Source organism: Camellia sinensis, chromosome 9 (genome assembly GCF_055761805.1).
Source record: "Camellia sinensis isolate YWXY chromosome 9, ASM5576180v1, whole genome shotgun sequence".
In the NCBI taxonomy this organism is placed as follows: Eukaryota; Viridiplantae; Streptophyta; class Magnoliopsida; order Ericales; family Theaceae; genus Camellia; species Camellia sinensis.
In genome coordinates this window covers 72,826,362-72,851,850 of record NC_138969.1, presented here as the reverse complement: position 1 = coordinate 72,851,850, position 25,489 = coordinate 72,826,362, and the positions used below count along the sequence as shown (strand labels likewise).

The 25,489-nt window shown below is 30.0% G+C and overlaps 1 protein-coding gene across 1 annotated transcript in view; it reads left to right on the top strand.

Annotated features, from left to right (window-relative positions):
* The first annotated feature begins 488 nt into the window (after window positions 1–488).
* The window catches only part of LOC145799535 (auxin-responsive protein SAUR50-like), a 30,311-nt gene continuing 5,310 nt past the window's right edge, over window positions 489–25,489 (top strand). Inside the window, exon 1 of the mRNA XM_082889125.1 lies at window positions 489–656. Coding sequence (XP_082745251.1) covers window positions 489–656 — 168 coding nt within the window. The remainder of the gene's footprint in view (window positions 657–25,489) is intronic.

The following is a 25,489-nucleotide window of genomic DNA, read 5'->3' as shown; positions in this document are numbered from 1 at the left end:
ACTGAGTCACCAGATACCGCTGCCGTTGAGCGACAATGAAATGGCTTAAGAAACATTCGCTAAGCTGGTGAAAGGAAGTGACAAAGTCTGATTAGAGTTGCTAAACCAGAGTCATGCCGACCCCTTCAGTGTAACAAGAAAAGTACGACACATGATTTCGTCTAGAAAGGTATAGAGCATCATGAGTGTCCTATATGCTTTCATATGGTCGACCGGATCAGTCGTACCCTCAAAGGTGTCAATCAACAACATTTTGAATCTGGGGGGTAGAGGTTTGTCCTTGATAGAAGTGGTGAAGGGAGAGTTAACGGTGGAAAATGGTTTGTTCTGCATATTCTTCATGACCCCTTGGAGTTGAAGCTTTATGGCTTATAGTTCTTCATCCCAAACGGGAGCATTGTCCCCTCTAGTCTAGAGCAGAGGTTGAACACTGCTAGCTCCTCCCTTATGAATAGCAGTGCGGTGTTGCGAGGGTTTATTGTAGAAGAATGAAGGTCGCTTCTAGTGAAACTGCGAGCCTGGATGAGAGGCATGCAGCCCTTCAAGATTCGATGGTTGAGCTTATAGGGCGAAAGATGGGAACAACCCTTGGAAAACTCGTGGTTGAAAAGGGTGATGATTGTGGGCTTGTTCCGGGTTTGATGGGACTTTTTGTGGTAGTGGTGGAGGAGGAGGGATAGGTAAGTCACGCTTGGTTTTGTTCGGTTAGTCGGTTAATGCTGTTGGTGAGTTTTGTGAAATACGGAAGTGGGTTGTTTGGGTTGGAGGACTCGGCTTGAGGGTTACCAGCTGTAACGCCCACAAAAAAATAACATTAAACCCATCAAGTAAGACATGCATTGATATGTAAACGTTTCACATTCTTTCAATTATCAGAATTCCATTACATAAGTATTACATGTTAACAACAAAAGCAACTGCCCTATGGGCTTACAGCTTTCCAAGTTAACACTTGGTTACAACAAAAGAGTACTAACTCATTACACATTAAGCCCTTGGCTTGAATTTACATGTAATACATAAGAAAGTAAAACGACAAAAGTATGTCCGCTTCTAGCCTCCCAAGCTATGTCCTTGGAGGTGGCATGCTACCTGTACCTGAAAATGATATTCCCATATAGGGTGAGCCACAGTCCAGTAGAAATACACTAAACCAACCATGAACAATCAATAAAAGATTAGAAATTGATAGATGGTCAACACTGATACATTCACATAAATCACATATTTATGTCATACGACTTATAAGTCCAAGTTACTTCTCATTTTCCCTTTTTCAACAGATAGGCATATAAGCACTACCCACATGCTCAACAGATATGTATAACAACAATATCCACATTCTCAGATAAGCAAATAAGCTATATCCACATTCTACAACAGATATGTATAACAACAATGTCCACAGATAAGCATATAAGCTATATCCACATTCTACAACAGATATGTATAACAACAATATCCACAGATAAGCATATAAGCTATATCCACACTTCACAAAGATAAGCATATGAGCTCTATCTTCACTTCTCTAGACAAGCATATGAGCTGTATCTACGGAGTTCATCCCCTATCTTCTCCCAACACTATCCGGTTTAGAGGTGCATCCCCTATCTTCCCCTAAACCGCGGAGTGCATCCCCACTACAAAAAAAAACACAAACGGCGACCAAAAAAAAAAAATCGTCGCTGAAAGTGCATGAAATGGCGACTAAAATGGAATTAGTCGTCGAACATAAGGGTTTTAGCGACTAAAAGAGTTTAGTCGCCGAAAAGCAGGGTTTTAGCGACTAAAAGGAAGTTTAGTCGCCGAATATAGGGTTTTTAGCGACTAAAGTTTGTTTAGTAGCCAAAAGTCACGGTTTTTGGCGACTAAAATAATTTAGTAGCGACTAAAAGTTATGGTTTTGGCGACAAAAAATAGGTTTAGTCGCTGATTATAGCAGTTTTGCCGACTAAAAACAATTTAGTCGCTGAAAGTGACGTTTTTTGGCTACAAAAAAAAATAGTAGCTAAAGGTCAAGAATTGCCGACTAAAATGCATTTTAGTCGCCCAAAGTATAGGTTTTGGCGACCAAAATTGAGTTTAGTCGCCAAATGTGCTAGCCTTAGGCGGGTTGTAACTGTTTTAGCGACAGAAAAGAAATTAGTAGCCAAAAAATGGAGTATTGGCGACTAAAATTCAAATTTAGTCGCCAAAAGTGCTTACCCTATTTGTTTTGTAAATATTTTATTTTTTACATAAAATATATTAAATAACAAAAATTATTTTCATATATACAATTTTGTATTAATACCAATGAATATAGTATATAAATAATATTTGTTGCAATAATATTCATGTGAATTGGGAGTGGCGTAGTGGGGGAGCAAGTGTTGGTAAAGGCGTAGTGGGTGCAAGTGTTGGGACACAGGTTCGAACCTTGGGACATCCAGCAGAGGCAAATTTTTTTTTTTTCTGAAATATGGTATTGGCGACTAAAGGCGTTGGTCGCCGAAAGGTGTACCTTTTGGCGACGAAAATCTTAGTCGGGAAATGTTTAAATAATAAATAAAAAAATCACTATTGGCGACTAAAAATTTAGTCGCTAAATGTATAATTTCAAAAAATGGAATTGCATTTGGCGACAATTTGTTTCGTCGCTGAAGACCTGTGAATTGGCGACTAACAGGTTTTTAGTCGCCAAAGGCATTGCCGACCATGGATTCGCGACAACAGTGGCGACTAAAAGTTTTTGTCGGGAAAAGTAAAAATTCGACCTTTGGTGACTAAAAAAGGACCTTTGGCGACTAAAAATTTAGTCGCCAAAGGTGTATTTTGTTGTAGTGCCCCCATCTCCTCCTCTACACATAACGTATACAAACACATTGGTTCTATATACCATCATTCAATACATACAGCTAATGTATCCAATCATCCGTCAAATTCCATGACACATTCCATTGATTAGTTTTTGTTTGCCTAATCATCATGCATTGTCTACAACAATCACGACTATCCTCCACCGATAGCCTAAAGCAGTTATTTCTAAACAGAAAATAAATGCACAATGGATATTCAATCAACATTTCATTTCCTCATTTCTCACAATTAATTATCTCAATTAATCAAACAATGTAATTAGGTCGTTATCCATAATTACCATTTCAACCCTTAAGTCACATTTTCATCAATGATTCAACATTTATTCCATTTCTCTATGCCAAACATGCATCTAGGTTTATTATGAATAAAACCCCAACTTTTGTAAAATTGCACAAAAGCCCCAAACTTTCACAAATTACCAAACCAACCCCAACGTCTCAAAATACTAAAATTTAAAGACAAAATCCATAGAGAGGAGTAGGATATCCCTACCTCAAATTCGGAGTCCCAAAGGAGAAGACGACAAAACCCAACGTGCTCCAAAACCCGAGATTTTCAGATTAAAAAGTAGCCCTCGACGATCAACAACTTTTTTGTAAAGGCCAAAGGTGAGTAAATCACTCCTACTAGATCAAAACCTAGAGAGAAGGTAGAGTTCTAGAGTGAGAGGCTCAACAATGGTGATTTTGGAAAAGTAAGAGAGAGAAGAGAAAGTAAAAAGTGATTTGAAAAGTCACAATTTCGGGACTTAAACCCAGTCTCCTGCTCGAGCGTAAAACACCCCGCTCGAGCGTCACTCACAGACTCCCGCTCGAGCGTCCAAACTTCCGCTCGAGCGCCGGATGCACTCTCCCAGCATTTATACAGAACCAGGCCTCCGCTCGAGCTTCCAACTCTACGCTCGAGCGGCACTCAGACAACCCCGCTCGAGCGGCCAATCCCACGCTCAAGCGTACAACGCTGCACAGGAAAATACTGAATGGGTGTAATCTCCGCTCGAGCGCCAAAACCCCCGCTCGAGCGTACAGGCCAAAACCTGGGCAACTAGTTTTGGTTTCTAAACTCAACCAACCTGTAACAAACCTGCCCAACACATCCTATAACTCAATTACGAAGTAAAAAGGATGTAAACAAAATAATAAACAACTACCAACATCCACGGACACATGTCCGGATCACTGTACAACAAGGGTAAACCCGGGATCGCTATACCAGCATTGTATTGTGAAGCCATGGATCTCGTCGTAACCATCTACTCTGACGTAGAGGATGGGTGATGGTGGAATTTCCTCCGGCGACAATAAACACAACTGTCAACTAGGGATTTTTCCACAAACAACGCCAACTGATGGTACGATGTCGTCAATGGGAGATGGGTCGGACCGATCCACGTACTCCACGAGTCGTCTTCGTCTTCATCTTCTTGGCGCACGCTTGCAAAAGGTCCGGTGGAGAGGTACCAAAACTAGAGTGGTTTCTCCCCATGGACTCTCCAATGATTAAGTTAGACAAGAGGTAATCGGAAATAAGTGGGTATATGGAGAGTTGAGAGAGAGAAAAAGAGGGAAGAGAGTATTACTTGTCACCAAAAGTATATCGAAAGCTTCTTCATATCCCATACTAATCATTTCCTTGTCCACTCTAAACTGTCTCATTAGCCGAAAATCTATAGTCTAGTTGCCATCGATTATGGTAATTCTGCATACTCCGACGTGAGAGGTTCTGTTGCATTAAAGCCTATGACAGCCTCATTTAATGGCTCATGTGTGGACCCAATAACTTTGTAGGATCTTTGTCTACTACGTGACTGACTCCTTCTCTAACAGGTGTCCAAGCGCTATTGGACCTGGGCCAGCATCGACTTCTCCTGGCTGCTGGGCTTTAACCCGCACAACTGTCTGGGGGTATAGGACAAAGGTGGATTGGGCCTTCCTGGGCCATGCCATGGGCTGGGCCCTTCTAGGCTGTACCCATCAACATTAAAAAGGAAAATTAAAAAATTATTAAAAATGAAAAAATTGAGTTAAGCCCAAATATTGACACTATAAACATAAAAGAAACATTAGGCAACATTAATATTTTGACAAAAAAGTAAAAAAAAAAGACAGGCAACATTAGTAAAGAAAATTCTTAAACAAAATTATTAATACTAAAAACAAAATTTCCTAAAACAGAAAATTGGAATTTTTATTATAAATCCGTTTTCAATTGAATATGGGTGTTTCTAAACTAATTTGCGAACATCGAATCAAACACTAATATACTATTTTTACTATTTTTTTCAACCTTCAATTCAAATATTCCAAATACTTCAAAATCACTCTATTCACATCGTTCCTCACTTTTGTGTCACATCTCTAAAATCCTAGTATATCTTTATCCCTAAATACATATATCTCACGTTTTACATATGAATTTTAATATGGGCTCATAATTTGATTTCTAAAACTATTGTCCTGATTGAATGCATGTGTTTTGATTTGCAAAGAGATGTTGGTGAGGAATAGAGGAAAAGGTAAGGCGTAAATGCTTATAACATAGTTGTTTTACCCATTATGATTTGGGGTTGGAATACTTTACTCTTCAGGTTCATATAGTTAGAAAGTTCTGATGTGATTTTAGATTAAATTGATACCGTTAGTTTTTTTCATCTAAACTCATGAAAAGTGTATCACACAAGGGTTTGATTTTCTAAAAAAAAATAAGTGAAATTAATACAACAAAAGGATAATTTTACTCAATTTTCTCCAAATCTAAAATTAGATTAATATGTTGATTAAAATAAAATAAAATATAATATAATTAAGAATTGATTTAAAATATAATTAAATAAAAATATAAAATAAATAATTATTAAGAATTAATCTAAAATATAATTAAATTAAAATTAGATTAACATGATAGGAAGTACAATAAATAATTAAGAATTTAGGATTAATTGTGATCTAAAATATAATTAAATTGTAATTAGATTTAAAAGTTAGGAATTACAATAAAAATTAAATATTTAGGATTAATTGTGATCTAAAATATAATTAAATTGAAAATAGATTAAAAAGTTAACAATTATAACAAATAATTAAATATTTAGGATTAATTCTGACCTAAAATATAGTTAAATTAAAATTAGAACAAGTTAATAATTACAATAAATAAGTAAGAATTTATAATTAATTGTGATTTAATGTAATTAACAATAGAAATTATAAATTATATGTATCAGAGAGGAGAGAAAAAAAATTAACAAAAAAAGTATATCGGCTGAAGGCATTACAGTGATTTCACAATTATAATTACAACCGTGATTCCTACCCCCACTGGGGGTCAATCCCCAGTGACATGGCGCAGCGCCATTCGTCAGTTTTCTTTTTCTTTTTTTTTTCTTTCCTTCCAATCACCCACAGCCACGTGGACTGGGAGTCACTGGAAGTTGGCAATTACTGGGGTCCGCATTTTCATTATAATTAATAGTGTTAACGGTAGCATTTTGACCAAAAATTACATAAGAACTTTCTATTTAAATTTGAACCATAAGAAAATAAAGCACTCTAAACCACAACATAGTAAAATAAATTGTCCTATAACATATTAGTAGTAAGGTGCAAATTCAATAAGTCTGACCCATTTGGATTGCTGGAGAAAAGTGGAGCCTGTCATTTTGGGTGAAGACCTTATACTTTTTTAGTATGATGCTCACATATTTGCACTAATTAAATTTTATGTAAATAAATTCATATTTAATTCTAAGTGTTTACAATTTAATTTTTTTTTTTTTTTTTTTGGGGAGAAACATATTAGCCTTATTTGGGAAATTAGTTATTTAGTAGGTTATTTTAGTTTTTGACTATTTTAGTAGGTTAAAATTTTTATATTTGAGAAGATGATTAGATTTTTTTGTAGTTTGGTGTGATATTGTGAGAGAAAAAATAAAATAATTATGAATTTGATGTGATATTTTATTTTATTAATTATTTTAGTCTATTTATTTTTTTAGGGCAAATTACATATACACCCCTCGAGGTTTGGATAAATTACAGATGCCCCCCTCAGGTTTGAGAAATTACGAATTCCCCCTAAATGCTATATTTGCATAAGAAATTAGGGGTAATTTGTTATGAAATATAAACCTCAGGGGGCAAATTGTTATGAAAATACAAACCTCTGGGGGCGGGATGTAATTTCTGAAACCTCAGGGGTATCTGTAATTTAGCCAAACCTCGAGGGGTGTATATGTAATTTGCCCATTTTTTTATAAATTTTAACCTTTTCTAAACAAGGCCGTGATTTGATAGTTATGTTTTGAATACTTTGATAATTAATGGGCGATATAAACGATGAAAATTTTTGATTAAATCGAATCCTTAAGAATTAATGAAGCAATTATTAGATGTGATAGCTATTGATTATAAGGGACATTATTAGAAACTAAAAAAACATTACAGAGCATATATAAGCAGGACGACTCCATGATTTTTTATTTTTTTTTTAACGTACAAAAAATAGATACTTTAAATGTCATGATGGCATTGAGATAATTGGTTGTCGGCATGTGTTAACCCAACTTTGGGGGGGGGGGGGGGGGGTATGATTCAAAATAGAAAAAGGTCAAAAAAATGTAAAAATTAAAAAAATAATTACAAAATAATAAAAGCACAAATAATCTATGCATTTAATTATATAAATGAACCTTGTATCTTCAATAGTTGTGAAAAAAAAAAAAAAAAAAAAATCTTACTCTCTACTTTTTTGAAATTCTCCCCTTCAAAATTTGGGAGGCAAAAATACATGTAATTTTTTATCAAAAAAAAATTATTATAAAAATTTTAAATTTTGATTTAAATTTCTTATAATATATAAAAACATTTGCGATGGACACAATATCAAAACCTTAACTAATATTTTTTCTTAATAAATATGTTCAAATAACTTGTTATAAAATTATTTTACCTACACAATTTAGTTTTAAAAAATTTTATAGTTGAAAATGTATGTTTTTAGAAGTAAAATAATAATTCGTTTCAATAAATGATATTAAATTCTACGAACTCAATTTTAAGAATGACTTACTGAATGTAAACAATATTTTCATTTTCGGACAATGTTCTTATTTTTAGAGAATGAATAAATAGGAATGAATGCAAAATAAAATGCATAAGCAAATTAAAGTGCGATTTATAGAAGGAAAAAATAAATAAAGCTCCATTTGATTAGAAATAAATAAATTATAGAAAGTGAAAATGGTAGAAAGTAAAGTGAAAGAAAAGAAAAATAAAATAAAATAAAATATATTTTCTCTTATGAATTTGATTAGGATGAAAATTGTTAAGTTTTTGTAATTAGCAATTCTGTTTGATAAAACTCCTTTCGGTTGTAATTTTATTCGTTCTTTTATTTCAGTGAGGTTATGAGTATTTAGATGTGAATCTAACTCAAATTGTGCCTATGCAGAGGAGTTTGTGATCTAAATCCTTTCATGCTTGCCACTTCACTAACCTCGGTCAGCTCACGGGGAGCCAAGGGGTAGTGCCACAGCAAGTCCGGGGCAACGCCGTGACGGGATTGAGGGGCAGCGCCCCCGAAGCAAAAAGCAAAAATGTAGTCGAAATTATTTGACCGCTCAAGCGATCATTTGTGCACTTGAGTGAAGAAACAGATCATCTAGTATTTTTGCAGAGCGCCTGAACTTTTGAGAAGAAAGTTTTATCGCTCGAGCGATGAAAGTTGTACTCAAGCGGTCAGCATATATGTTTCGCACCGTCTTTAGTCACACCGCTCAAGCAGTGAAATGTGCGCTCGAGCGGTCTGCGCGATCCTATTTTCTATAAAGTGCATTATTCGCTGTTTCTAGGGTTTGGGCCGTCTAGATTTTCATAAAGGAAGAAAATACAAAGTGTTGTATATTGGAGAGTGCTTTATGAGTATTTCCTTGATGATTTAAGAGTGAACAATGGATCCGTGAATTTCATATTTATATCATTAAGGGTTTGTTTGTTTTCCTTTATTCACAAAAGAGAGAGTTGTTTTTCGGTGAATTCCGGAAAACTTGAGCCTGAAGCTTTGGTGGATTCTAAAGTGACTCATCGTCGTGGATTTGACATCAGTGTTATGGATTCAACGTTGGACAAAACAAATCCAAGGTGAAGACGGTGTTGAAAGAGACACACTGCCGTCGGTTCAATTCGAACGTAGATTCACTAGGTAATTGATAATACACTTGTGTAATTTTTTTTGGTCTTCTTAGTGGATTGTTTTGTGATTTTGGCCCATGATTTTTTTTATCACAATTGGAGGCACTCCAATTGTTGATTTTTTCACGTTAAATTGTTGTGTCGATTTGTCTTTGATTGTTTGATTGAGATTGGCATTCGTTATTTAAAATTGAAACATAATGACAAATCAATATATTGGGTTTTTTAGATTTTTCAAAATTTTTTTAAGAACATAGGAATTCTAATTATAAGTAACTACTTTTATAGTAAATTTAAACTTTCTTGTATTTTCTTGTATTTTTTTCAAAACTGGAAGCTTAGTCATCATACTATTATGAGTTGTACAAGAAAATTAATTTTCTTGTAACTTTTACCATTTTCATGCTAAATAAACTTAGAAATATATATATATATATATATATTCAATTTCTTTTACTTTCTATCATTTTTATTCTAACCAAACTGATCCTAAATGGCATGTGAATGAAAAACAAGAATAACATTAAATAATAATAAATATAAGAATATTAGTAATTCTAAACAATACAGAAATATAACAAAAAACACAAATAACAATTGAAACAAATCAATATTTGATAAAACTCAATTTGAAAACTATTTTTTTTAATTTTGTAATGTAAACAATTGCAAATCTTTATATATATATATATATATATATATACATAATTTTTAAATTTTTTGAGGGTGCCACCGCTCCTAGATCCATCCTTACATATAAGACCTTGTTTTCTATTTTATTTTTTTGAACGAACATAAGACCTTGTTTGGTTATGCAATATTACACTTATACTGGTTGTGTTGGAAAATGATGTAAGGAGCTTTTTATTGGTTTAGTGTTCCAAAATGAGGAGCTTAGGTGTCGATTTTTAAACATTATGGAGCAAATCACAAAGGACATTAATTTAGGGATTTATTGTAAATTTTACCCATACAATATAGAGAAAATTTCAGTTTAGTATAAAATTACAAAAATAATGATGAATTTTATAAATAAATTTATAATAATTTTTTAAAGTTAACAAGTAATTAGTAATTTTCTTTAAAATATAAGAAAACAAAGGTTTACTTGTGCTTTGAAGAGTAGTAATTATTTGTCTAATTTATAGAACTCGTTATTTTTATATTAGAGTTGTAAGTGACAACTGATAATACGTTTAACCCGTAAATGAAAAGAAACAATGTTCCAAAAGCATTAAATATTTTCCCGATAGGCAAACGCATACAAAAGTGCGGCCATGACCTACCATTTGAAACTTAACTTCTTTTTTATTTTTTTGGGGCCTCAATTGAACAACGAGACACTTAGGTCAAGTTTGGCATGATTGAAAAAAGACAAAAAGTTAAAAAGTCACTATCCTATTTAAGTTATATCATCTTATTTAAGTCATATCGCCTCTCTAACACATCACTTCAAACCCAACTTAAACTCAACCCATATTTCATAAAAAGTCAAAAAGTGCACTTATTTAGTCTTCCCAAACTAGGCCTTACTAATTAGTTCTATTAATTAGATTTATTTATCTATAGATCTTGACTAATAAATTTATCACTATAAATTTATCCATAAAAATAAGAGATTGATAAATTTATCACTTAATAAATTTATTAATAAAACTTAATACATAATAAATTTTAAAAGTAAGATCTATTGATAATTTATTTTTGAATAACTTTGGTGTCCATTTCCTTGTCCAAAGAGCATGGTTGTGCCCATGATTTAGTTTTGACCATCCCTTATACTTTCTAGTAAAATTTTTTGGTTAGATTATAAATATTTGTGGTCAACAAAGACAAAACTCTGAGATTTATTTAAAATATTTGAATTTTTTTTTTATAATTTTGAAAATTATATCTGGTCTTTTAAAATTTTTGAATTCATAACAAGTGATTTCTTTTATTAATAAATTATCAAGTCAATTAACAATTTTTAATAATGTCATAAATATATTTCAATTTATAATTCAAATAATTTTGTTATTGTGTATAAAAATATATATGAATCTCATTTTTTCAGTTAATTCTGTTAAACAAAAATTCTGACAATGAGATATTTATAATTTTTAAATCACATGAGATAATTCGTATTTTAAAAAAATTTCAAAGAGTATTTATAATTTATCTTTCTTTTTTATTATTATATTTTATTTATTAATTTATTAATATTTTAATTATTTGCTGATGTGGCATACTTATATTCATTTAACTCAATTGTTTTATGTAAATCTCACTAAAATATTTATGGAGGTATTGGATAATGCTATGGTATACTAACTTAATTTCATGGGAGTCATAATAAAATAAAATAAAAATGAGTTAACACCTTATAAGGTATAACCAAATAGCCTTTGCGTCATAACAAAAACAATGTCATGACCAACAACACAATGAGTCATAACTAATACAACAATACGTCATAACTAATATAACACAACCCTAACATTCATTTTATAGAATTCTCCGTATATATCATTCATGGAAAAAAATTAGGTCGATATAACAATTATAACATTTTTATTTTAGCATATTGGTTTCGAAAAAAATAGATGGTCTATTTTAAAAAACATACTTGTCATTTATTTTTTCGGAAATAAACACAATAAAATAAAAAGGTTAGACAAACAGGAGCAACTCCCCTCAAGACTCCATCTTCTCTATATCTCTCAAGATTTTACTTTGTAAATCCCACAGGACCCATAACATTGATCTGAACCGTTCATTTTGTAAGCCTCAAAGAGAAGAATACATATGCAAAAAATTAATTTGATCGAATATAGATAGACACACTAATTAATCGTGTTTTGTTTTATGAAATAAATAGTAAATATGATTTTAAACTAAAGCGTCTAATTTATAAAACAAAATACAATAAGTTAGTATGTCTATTGATATCTGATCAAGCTAATTATATATATATATATATATATATATATGTTCTTCTCTTTGTTGCCTACAAGATGAATTGTTTGAATCACCATCATGAATCCCGTGAGGCTCATGAAGTAGAGTCTTGAAGGATATGGAAAGTATGAAAAGGATTTGCTCCTAGACAAACACGATAAAAATAAAAGGTTATGACGATTGGATTGACCTAATTTTTTCATAGATAATATACACAGAAAGCCTTACGAAATAAATGGTTTGAATCATCAAAATGAGACTCATAATAGACTTCACGAGCTAACAAATTCTTCAAGTTCATATTTAAACTAGATAAAAGCCAAAACCATCAATATACTATTAGTGTAATGAGTCTTACCACTCATAAAAATGCTAATTACTAAAAGAGCGTTTGTTTTATCAGATTGAGGCATGTAATCGGATTTCATGTCTAATAAACTTATTAGTCAATCATTTGGTTAGAAAAGTGAAGATCAGACTAATAGTCAAATACACCACATTTTTAACCAAATAATTCAAAAACTATTTATCTCAACAGTAACAATATTCAATTCATCCAAACAAACACTTACTAAGTCAACATATCAAAGTAAAAGATAAGATAGTAGAAATAAGGGTTGGCCTTCTCTCATATTCAAATTTGAATTTAAGATAACTTAAGTACCATGAGTTTTATTTCGATAATTCAAACTGTTTATTTTTTTAGGGCCCCAGTGTATATCATCCATAGAAAAAAATTAGGTCGATTTAATAATCATAACATTTTTATTTTATAGTATTTGTCTCTAAAAATATGAACGATAAATATGTTTTTAGAATTAAACCATCTAATTTTTTGGAGACAAGTACAATAAAATGAAAAATTTACAATTATCAGATCGATTTAACTTTTTTCATGGATGATATATACGATGAATCTTAAAAAATGAATGTTTGGAATCATTGAAACGGAACTTGTGATTGGTTCCATGAGCCCTTCAAATTCTCTCAAGTTCAAATTTGAACTTAAGCTTTACACACCGATTTGATGGAGGGATTTGGTGAAAAAAGAAAAGAAATTGTGAGAATAGAAAACTCCTTCACTTATTTCGATTGTTAACTAGATGAGAAATGGTGAGAAAGATGGTGAGAAAATGATTATCACCAAACTTATATTTTGTTTCTCACCAAAAGTGATAAGATTTAGTGAGAAAGGAATTGGGTTTAATGAAAGTTTTTTAAAATATCAAAATTACCTTTATGAAAATATATAACTTATTAATATAGAAGTCTATTTTGATAAAATGAAACACAATACTTTCCTTTCTTTTCTCTTGTTTATTTAATCCAAACAAGATATGTGAGAAACCACATTCGTATCTCTTTTTTTCATCCAAACATAATGATGAGAAATTATAACCATTTCATTTACTTTCTTATTCAAGTGAGAAACCACGATAATTTCTTTTCTCATCTCATCTCACACTTTACTGTATAATCTAAAAGATATAAAAGAAAAGCTAAAAACAACCACTCGATTTATGTGTAGGAGAGAAAAAGTGATTTTGAAAAAAAAAATTCAAAAAATTTCCAACCAAACAAAATTTTGAAATTTTTTTTTTTCAAAAATTGTGTTTTGAGAGTTAAACCAAACAAGGCCTCATTCTCTAATTTTCAAATAATTATTTTTTAAAATTTATTTAAACTATTTTTTTACTATTTTGCAAATAATCTGGTACAAAATCTGCAAATAAGAAAAATTATAAATAAATCATATTAACTGTATCAATAAGCCTATTGTAACATTATTAAAAACTAATAGTAGTAAGTGTAATATTTTTATCAGCATTTAGGCCATAAATTTATTTTGAAACTCTTGAGTGAAAAGGTCCAAATTTTAATTTTTTTTTGATTAAAATGGTATTATTTATCCAAAAAGATACTTATTTATTCTTATTTATATGTTTATTTGTTTAAATATTTCATTATTTATATATCACCTATCTATAAAATTACATGTTTAAATATTTAATTATTTGTACACATATGACATAGCTATTCGTCTATATATTTAACTCATTACCACCAGCTACTGCAGCAAGCCGCAGGTCGTTGACAAATTTCCAGCTACTTTTTTCAGCCAATTTTCCGGTGACAACTCCGATGACTATTCAACGCTGTCTTTCTCATAAAAAAAAAAAAAAAAAGATTAATTCCTCAACGAGTCAAGAGCCTCTCCTTGCAAGTTTGTGCTTGCGTCCGTCCTTGCAGGCCTTCTGGTCTACTTTTAGGTCTAATTTTGATAATCCGAACCGTTTATATTTTATGATTTATTCAATATATCATACCTGTAAAAAATCAAGTTGATCGGATATCAGAAAGTATGTGTTTGAAAAATTGAACTAAACACTATTTTTTAAAGAATTTAATAAACAGTTTTCCGAACACATACTTTCTGATATCCGATCAACTTGATTTTTTACAGGTATGATATACTGAATAAATCATAAAATATGAACAGTTCGGATTATCAAAATTGGGCCTAAAAGTAGACCCGAAGGCCTACAAGGACAGGCACAAACACGGAAGCTGCAAAGAGAGGATCCTCACTCAATGCCTAATACACCCATCAACTTAGATTTATCAATAACTTTTTCTATTATTGTATGCGTTTTTTTTCTTCTTCTGGAAAGTAAGTATATTTGTGTTTTCAACCCAAAATCATATTATTATCTGGGCCCAGAGTCAGTGGTGGGCAGTGCATGATGAATGAAGAAAAGAGGAGAGGATATATGCTTTCGACAAGTTCTATAAACAATTTATTACTCGAGAGAATTAAGTAGTTGTGGTTGCCTACTACACTTTGACCGTTTGTTTTCAAAAGTATAACGGAGGAAATTTATAATGGGAGGATTATTAGTGTGGGAATTGATATTGAGAAGATTAGATAAAATTATATTTATTTTAATGATAGTTGTTAATGTAAGAATTGTTAAATTATTTTTATATAAAATAATAAAAAAATATATAAAAATATAAAAAATTAAACATTAATATTCAAAAAAATTCCCAATATATAAAAATAAAATAAATAAAATAAATTTTAATGCCCTCACTATTTTTCTGATACCACCTCCCCCTCCTCCATCCAAATCCCCCTTCCAAATAACCCCACATCCATCATAATCACATTCCATCCATTACACCACAAAACAAACGGGACATTTATTCTATGAATTTGGTGCCGGCATGGATTTAACTTTTAAGGGAAAATTACAATTTATCCCCCTAAATTACTTTCTAATATCCATCTATTAATTTTTTAAAAATTAAGGCTTAGTTACGAAAATATCCTATTATAGGAGTAAATTACACTTTACTTTCTTAAACTATCACTCATCAATAGACTCTACCCCCTCAACTAAAAATATATATATATATTTGATTTTTAATTTAAAATAAAATTTGCAAGTTTATTTTATTTAAATTTCTTTTTTTGTTTTTAGTAATTTTTTTCATATTTTAGTCAAAAATTTTGAATTTGTAAACACACTTAAAAGTTAAATATTTGTGAATAAATTTTTGAAAAAAACACTAAAGACAAAAATAAAACACAAAACTGGTATATTTCTATATTTTTTGTCTTTAGTAAACTTTTTTTTAGATTTTTTCATAAATATTTTCGCTTTGTTTTGGTTTTCAAATTTTTAAATTTTTTTTGACAAATTAAAAATTAATTTAGTGATCCAATGAAAAATAAAAAGGTCCAAATTAAAAATGATAATAGGTGATAGTTCAAGGTGATAAAATAATATTGACTGATTGTTCAAGGGATAAAGTATAATTTATTCTATTGATGAAATGGTATTTTAGTCTTCAATTCTGCTACAGACCCCCAGTGGGGGTCGCACCCCCAGTGAGGTGGCGAGCCCCCACTGGCTGAAACTTAGAAGAAAAAAAAAAAAAAGAACAGTTTTTTTTTTTGGCCCAATCACGGAGCGCCACCTCACTGGGGGTCGACCCCAGCGGGGTCCGAAGCATTTTTCTTTAGTCTTAAAGGTTTAAATTAAATAATAATAATAATAATAATAATAATGAGGAAGACTAATTATTATAATTTGTAGTTGATGGCAGTAAAGTAATAAAGATAACAACAATTGGAGGGGGATAAAGGTATTTTTACCCAAACTTTTAAGGGAAAATGATATTGACATTGTGTCGGCAGAAAATATTTACAAATAAATAGAAAATATTATAAATATTAATAATTAAAATCACAAATATTTTATTTTTTTTTTGTAAAAAAATAAAAATAAAAATAAATAAATCTCCACTGATGAGTTATTCCCCAACTTTTAATTGCTTCGTCTAGAGATATAATCGGTTCGGTAGAGTCGGTATTTAGATAAAAAATTTTACTAAACCGATAATGTCAATTTTATTATTTTGAATACCGATACAGATCACTTCTCTCATCAAACTGCATCAAACGAACCAATTGAAACGGTCCAATTTAGTGCAATTTTTAAACTTGAACTGATTTTTTATAATTACTAATTTATATAAAAATATTAAATTATTTGTTTGTCCATCACTTCAACATATCCAATATGTCCATTTGATAAATACTTTTCAATTCACAAATTAACAAAAATATAAACAAAAAAATTAAAGTTAAAATTATATATAATAATAAGAGTTTAGAGACTAGGTTATAGAGATGATAAAATTGATTAATTAATATTAATAATTTATTATACTTATTAATATAATTTTATATGTTAAACCAGTCGATTTTGATTTAGTCCGGTGCACAAAATACTTAAACTCATACTGAATTGAAAACAAAAAAAAAAAAATCAAATTTAAAAATATCACAAATCGTTTCTTATTAATATATATATATATATATATATAAAACTAGTTTGGTGCAATTTAATTAATTTAATTTATTTTTTTTTTCAAAACAATCCTTGATTTCATTTTTTTTTTTTTTTTGTAGTCTTAGGTCTGGTTTGAGAATGTACTTTTTTAATAACTTTTAAATTTTTATAAAAATATATATATAATTTTTTTTTAAATAATATAATAATTCATAATAATTTTTTAATTTTTTTAATTAAAATATATAATTAATAAATGAGGCCTCAATCAGGAGACTGGAGTTTGATGAGATTGTCACTACCAGTGGGTCCAGGCACGCGTGCAGAGAGAAAGATATGGCAATGCATTTAGGCTATGTTTGTTTGGGCGGACTGGATTAGCATTCCCATGACTAATAGTCCTAGGACTATAAATTTGTTGGATTATGTATCCTATCTTAACTAATAGTCAAGTTTAAAATAATTAATTCCTACTTCAATTGTTTAACCAAACATCGGATTAATAATTTTATTGAACTATTAGTCCAATCCCAAGCTCATGTCTACCCAAACAAACATGACCTTAATGATTAATACATGATACATCCGTGGATAAATTACTTTTTGCCTTTTACAAAATATTTTGTCCTCGATTGGTATGAGGTTTTTTTTTTATTTTTTAATTTATGGGCTAATTTAATTTAAAAAAAAAATAAGTTTAAAAAATTAGTAAAATAAAATATTATATTTCAATCATAATTATTTTATTTTTTATAAAATTTAAAAAAATCAAAAAGTTCAACTCAAATAGACTTTTTTATTCTCATGTTAAAATAGTCAAAGTTCAACTCAAATAGACTTTTTTATTCTCTGTTTGTTTGTGCTCTGAAAATAGTTTTCAACACTTGAGTTTGAGCATGATGTTTGGTAAGAGTTTTGGAATTAATTTTCCAAAACTCTGCCGGAAGCTCTGTCTATATGTCAAAGCATTCTGTTTGTTGCAGAGGGGGCGTTTGGGCGAACGGGACGTCCGGCCGGTCGTCCGGCCGGTTGACCGGCCGGCTGTCCGAAGCAGTGAATTTTTTTTTTTTTTCAATTGATTTATATAATCGGGAAAAATATTTTCTGAAAATTTTAAATTTTTTATATGCTTTAAAATAATTTTGAGTTGTATGTTTAGTTATGAGTTGTAAATTTTTGTATCACATATCAAATGTCACATCAACAATTCCCCACTCAAATCAAACCTCTTTTCCAAAACTATTTTCAAAACTCTTTACCAAACAAATTTTCTACACTCAAATCATAATTTTACAACACAAACTCAAAATATAACTCATACTCTCAAATCACATTTACAAAATACAACCAAACGCAGGCTTATTTTCCAAACAAAACTTTTGAAAAACAAGTCGAAAAATAAATCAGAAACGGAAGTGCTGTAGAGCTCTAATTAGAGCTGCTACAGTGCAGCTCTAATGAGCTGTCCACCTAAAAAAAAAAAGTGAAGTAAAAGACAAAAAATGGGGAGGAAAAAGACAAATTAGTGCTCTATTAGAGCTCTCTTTTTAGAGGTCTAAATCATTTTTGAATCAAAAAAGGGGTAGGCACTACAGATTTCGTACTTGTTTTTATTAAAGAGCACTTCAGCCCAATCGAGATACTACCGGGTTTCTTCAACCCACACTAGGTTGTTCCGCTATCCCGATTTAATTGCGGATTTGATCGATTTAACTAAAAAAGATTAGTTTTCCAGCTAGTTCGAGATTTGAGGGTCTCAGAACCGAAACCTAAATTAGTTGATAGGTCAACCGATCAGTCTGATTCGGTTTTCAAAACATTACTTTTGTCTGTCGACTAAAAAAAAAAAAATCATATCTAAAAATTCATATTATTATCAACTAAAGTAATTTTGTTGCATAAAATTGATTTTTTGTGACCAATTTGAAATTTTAGTCGCCAAAAATATAGGCAAGAGGGTGAAAAACTAGGCGGGAGAGTATAATCTTTTAGCGAATAATATAATTTAGTCGTAGATATCAAAACGGCGTCGTTTTGATATCTAAATGTACTGACAGACAACGGCCGACCAAACTTAGTCGCCAAATAATGGTGATATTTTTATGATTACTCGTTGGCGACCAAACAATTTTGTCGGAAAATGTTAAGTTTTAGCGACTAAAAAAGATATTAGTCATCCTATATTCATTTTTTCCAACCAAAAAAAAATTTGTCTCCAAATTAGTCCTTTTGGTAACTAATATTTTAGTCGCCGTTGATTGAGATTTGGCTACCAAAAAATTTAGTTATTACATATTAAGATTTTGTGACAAAAAACAAATTTAGTCACTAAAAGTGAAATTTTTTACACACGTCAACGAGTGTAAAAATTTTTTTACACACACAAATTTAGTCACCAAAAAATTTAGTTATTATATATTAAGATTTGTTCAAACCTCTCACACAGATTCTCCTTTACCACTAAACCTCACCTCTCCGCAGACCACCGCCACCGGCATAGATCGCCATGGCCACGGCTATGGCCACCGCCACAGATTGCCATTGTCGTCGATGATCCTCCTCTGTCCTCTGCTGGTGCCCCTCTCTCTCTCTCTCTCCTAAACACCCACCGCTGTCGATGATCCTCCTCCTTCTCCTCTGCTGGTGCCTCTGCCAGATCTGAGAAGATCGTCGCCAAATTAGAACTTTTTCTTGACTAAAAAAAATTTTAATTGCTAATTACTTTTCCTGACCCTCAATTGGTGATGAAAGTGGCGACCAAAAAAATTAATCGCGGATAACTTTTGCAGACTAAATTTTTAGTTGACAAAAGTGCGATTTCTTGTAGTGTTTGGACTTCAATTGCGATCTTTGGCTTCGTTTATAATAATACAATAATTTAAATAGTGGATCCGAATTTAAAATGTGGACTTGAACTATATTTTACTATGAAAGTAGAAGTGATGGTGAAGTAGTCGCTTCAACTCATGGTTTTACCAATCTAGAGAATCAACTCATAATTTTGTCAATCCATGATATTGTTTACATTCTATATCACTTTGTCACTCATGACATCAATAAAATCATAGTTACCATCGTTTTTTTCAAATATTGTGTCAAATTCATCTAAATCTTGCTCAATCACATAATTTTCTAAGAGTAACATCCTCTTTTTGATAAATTTGCCATCTTATACTGTTTGATAGGGTAACCTTGAAACAATTATCTTTCTTGCCCATTAAGGTGTTATTGCAAAAGTAATCCTTTCATAATGAGCTAATTTATATTCAAGTTCTGCTAATTTTAGTGGCCACCTATAAAATGAAGAAGAATCCCCTTACTCATACTTCGTTGTATATGGTCTAGACCAATTCTTAATCCAATCACACCGACAAAGGATCTCAATATTTTTGTCTTATATAATTATCAAATAATGAATGCGTTGAGGTATCCATCATTTATTTTTAATTACCCAATCTCAAATCTTATAGGTACCATACTTTCATTTTACATAGGTATTACTAATTCTTCTGAACATAAATTGTTGGAATTTGATAAAATGAGAAAATATGACACTCCGCGAATGGGGTGGATGATCGAATGAGAAAACAAATATATGAAATTATATTTGAATTGAACATGACCTTCAATACTCTGCTACAGTAGCATATTTTTCTGTTCCAATATAAATAAATTCAAGTTCACTGACCCATTTGTTATATCATTCTAAAAACAATCTTATCACTAGGTATTATTTTACTTTATTCTGTAGATAATAAGAAAGTTAAAAATATAATGTTAAGGTTTGCAAGTTTAGTAGGATTAAAATGACTAGTTTTAATAAGCCAATAAATAAGATACGCATATAATACGACAATCACACACTATATTGAAAAATTGTTTAATATTATCAAAAAAATATTGTATCAATGTGATTGAAAAAATTATATAGTGCTCTTGAAAAAAGGATATCTAATATTCCTGGTTAAAATATCAAACTCAAAACTAATAGAGGTCTCTCAATTATATTAATCAAGTTTAGATGGCTAATAGAGGCGATATATACAAGTCTACGTAACTCAGATAGCATGTGAAGGTGACAGAGAGATGTAATACGAGAGATTTGACATCGGGCAGAGACTTGACCCAACAGAGACAACCAAAGACCCAATTTTGATATCATCTTACATCATCCAATTCAAGATCAATTGATAATGAGTGAAACAAACTCTCAAGTATATTAACCAAACTTAAGTGATTTAAAGATACGATATGGACAAGTAGCATCCTTAATTATTTAACTATTATTGGTTTAAATAATAGAATAAACCCTTTTTATGTTGTATTTTGAGAAACAATGACACGCGTCACTAGATGAAGCCAATGCCACCAATAATCTCTCATTGTAAAATTGTAAAACAGAAAGGTCGGTTCAAGTTTTCACTCATTAAAAAAATCAATTACACTAATCTCTTTGAAATTTAAAAAGATAAATATAAAGAGTTTTAAAATTTGTCATAATTATGTTATTTTTTTTAATAAAGTTAAACTGATTGAAACTAATGAAAAAAATATAAAGACATAAAGATACATAAAAGAAATATATTTTAGTATAAAAAAGATAAAAATAATTTTTTTCATTCATATAATTAATGAATTATTAATGAAAAAGAAGTCAAGAGTTATTTATATTAAAATTTTAAGATAATCTAATACAATTAAGTTACAATTATAAATTTATTGTATTTTTTTCAAATCTGAAAAGATATAACTATTATTTAACTTTAAAAAAAAAACGATACATCTACCCACATAGAAAATACATACAAAACAAAAGTAATTACTTTTTACAAACTTTTGCATTTTTTTAGCCAATTTTGTTTTTGTCTCATCTTGGTTGGGCTATGCTGTGCACACGATTAACTAGTTTTGGGGTGCCAACATAATTAAGATTACCTTTCTGGTAATGATGCGATTCTTCACCTTTGCTACTTTTATTGTATTTTCACTATGCACTTTGTACTATTGTTGTTGGGGAACTTATTTGTCAGTGGAATGAGAAATTTTTTTATATAAATTAGTGAAAAAAATATAATATTTTAATTATTAAATTCTAAATTGTAATACTAATTTATAATTTTTTTTTGGAGGGGAGCGGAGAATTATACCCAGTGAGAGGCAGAAAAAAAATAAATTTATTAAAAAGTTTAAAATTTTAAATATTAATATTTATAATATTTTTCACTAATTTCTAATTATTTTTTAAAATATCAACTGAAATAATATTTTCCTTTTTTTTTTGACATTACTGTGCTGTTATTTCCCATTGTTCCTCATCAGTTAAAAAATTTTGATAAGGAAAAAAAAAAAACTTTATAAACAGATAAGTTATAAATTAAACTAAAGATTGAACTTCAAATTGTAACGACCCGGACATGTATATGATTATATTACACTTCCGTTAGTCCCGATTATTTTGATTTGTACAAGAAGGTCTTTGGTAATCTCGGATTACTAGCCGGTTATGACGTTAAACATGTAAAGGCGGGTTTGGATCGTGACATACATTATAAAGATTCTTACATTGTTTTAAAAGTTTTGAATAAATTATACTGTTAGTCCTTATAGTTTAAATGAAGTATTATTTTAATTTTTATAGTTTTAATTTAAATAATTTGAACAATTTAAATCTTATATTTTCAATTTCATTATAGTCTGTTCCTTTTATCACTTACTGTTAAAGTTTGGAATGAAAAAAATAAATAAATAAATAATGTGCAAAACTAAAGGAATTAAAATGAAGAATAAACTACAAGAACCACTGGTAATTATTTTTCACTTTGTTCTCTACTTTTGCACTTTTTTTTTTTCATTCCAAACATTAACAGTAAGTGATAGAAGGAACACACGGTAATAAAATTGAAAATATAAGATTCAAATGGTTCAAATTAAAAATACAAAGATCAAAGTGAAAATTTTCTTAAATTATAGGAACCAATGATGTAAGTTATCCTAAAATTTTTAACTCTCTATTTGTAGCTTTCCTTTTTTTTTTTTTTGGGATTAATTTTACTTTTAATGCCAGTAGTTTGATTCAAGTTTTATTTTGGTTATTATTGTTTTAAATTAAATAATTTCGTCTCTATATTTTAAATTTGGTTTTAGTTTAGTCTTTTATTGAAATTGAATATTAAAATTAACGATTTAAAAAAAATTGTCAATTTTTTTAAATATACATATAAGAAAATAATAAAAAATTAAATCAAATTAAAATTATAAAAAGTAAAGTAAAATTTGTGTTAAATTTGAAGGGTGAAAAGTATTTATTACCCTATTTGATAGTTTTTGAAAACTTTCCATATGGAAAGCCACTAGTGATGGACATGACGTAAAGCTAATAAAAAAGCTTGCTCATATATACCCCCTACTAGACCTAGTCTTATCTCCACCTCTATCTATCTATCTGTTTATTTATCTTCATGGCAGTTGAGTGACGTCTCTCAACTTTTTTTTATCTCTGTTTTTATTCTTACGCTGTTGTGACGGATTCGCGTACTATACCACCCTTTTGTCCTCACACAACTCTGATAAAAATTTAAAAAAGCTAAACCCTAATATCCTAGCCCCCCAGTCTGCCCACTGGCTAAGTTCTAAATGTTGTTTTTTTTATTTTTTTATTGCAAAATCCTAACCCAATAACTGAGTTTAATAATGATAGCAATAACGTGTATCACCGATCTATAATGAAGTTATATGATGCGCAAGATTAATCTTATTTTTAGGTATGATTATCCTGACACATGCAAGCATGGATCTAGGGGCCTGGAAGGCGATCGTAATTCAAAATTTTTAAAAATATTATATATTATATAAAAAATTTTAAAATAATTTAAAATTATAGGAATTTGAACTTCTAAATTATTTTTAGATAATTTTAGAAGTACATAGAATACTTCTCCAATTTTTTAAACTATTTGGAATGAGTTGTCCTTAAAAACAATGCCAAAGTTGGTCTCATTCTGAAAGAGATCAACTCACCGTGGAACATCATTTTCAAGTTGATACTTTTATCATTACAATCGATTCTCAGTTACAAGAATTAAATAATAAGTTTAAAGAAGATGTAATGGAATTGCTTGTTCTTAGCTCAACTTTGGATCCTAGTGATAGTTATAAATCATTTAAAATTGAGGATATTTGCAATGTTGCAAGTAAATTTTATCCCATGAATTTCACCGAACAAGAAAAATCACATTTGAAGTATCAGTTGGAAAACTATAAGCTTGATATTTTCATACTTCCCAAGTATCAGAAGATGTCAACCATTTTTGAGTTGTGTCAAATGTTGGCAAAAATAAAAAAAGTCAACAAGTTATTCTGTTATTAATAGATTGATCCGTCTTGTGTTGACTTTACCTGTTTCAATTGCTACATCGAAACGTACATTTTTAGTTATGAAACTTGTTAAGTCTAAATTGTGCAATAGGATAGGAGATGATTTTCTGGCTAATTACTTGATTACTTACATTGAAAAAAACATTACTCAGAGGGTTTGATGTAGACTCTATCATTCATGTTTTTGATATTATAAAAGAGTGTCGAGCTTAATTGAAGATGCCTAATTTTAGTAAATAAATGCATGTAGAAATAGTTACTACTTTTTGTAAGTGAATATAGGCAAAAAAATATTTTCAATTGTATGATCATCTTTTTGTACTCAACTATGTTGACAAGGAATATATAGTTCAATATTTTATCGTAACATTATTGATTTATTTCATGTTAGTAGAAATTGGTATTGAACTTTAAATTTTGTTGATTCGAGGTTAAACGTACTTTAACCCCCCCAAAGTCATAATCCTAAATCTGTCCCTGGCCACATGTATGTGAAGAGTAAAAAAGGATACATAATACTTAGATAGTAATATCAAAATATAATAGGGTAAATTATCAACACCTCCTCGAAGTTTGATTAAAATATAAATTTCTCTTGAGATTTGAGAAATTACATTCCGCTCCTGAGATTTATATTTGAATAACAAATTATTCCTGAAATTTATATTTGCATAACAAATTGCCCCCTCATTTGTTATGCAAATATAAACTTCAAGAGACAATTTGTAATTTTTCAAACCTTAGGGGGAATTCGTGTTTTAGTCAAACCTCGAGGGGGGTGTTGGTAATTTGCCCAATATAATAATAAGATAAATTATTAATAAATTTTAATAGTTAGATTTAATTCTTATCAAATCTTATTAAAAATAAATTCTAATACAATTGTTACTAAAAATAATTTTTTGTGACGATTTTTTATACATGTCGCTAAAAATTACCAATTAGTGATTTTTTTTATTACGGTTTTTATAAATTGTCGCAAAAACTTATAATTAGTGACATTTTTTTTTTGACAAATTTTTTAAACTATCGTTGAAAGTTGAAAATTTGTGACTTTTTGTGATGATTTTTTTTAAACTGTTACTAAAACTTATAATTAGTGACTTTTTTGTGACAATTTTCACACTGTCACTGAAAATTAACAATTAGTAACGTTTTTTAATAGGTGAATTACACTAATAGTCCCTATAGTTTGGGACTTGTGCCACTTTAGTCCCTGACTTTTCAATTGTGACACATTTGACCCTGAATTTTGAATTT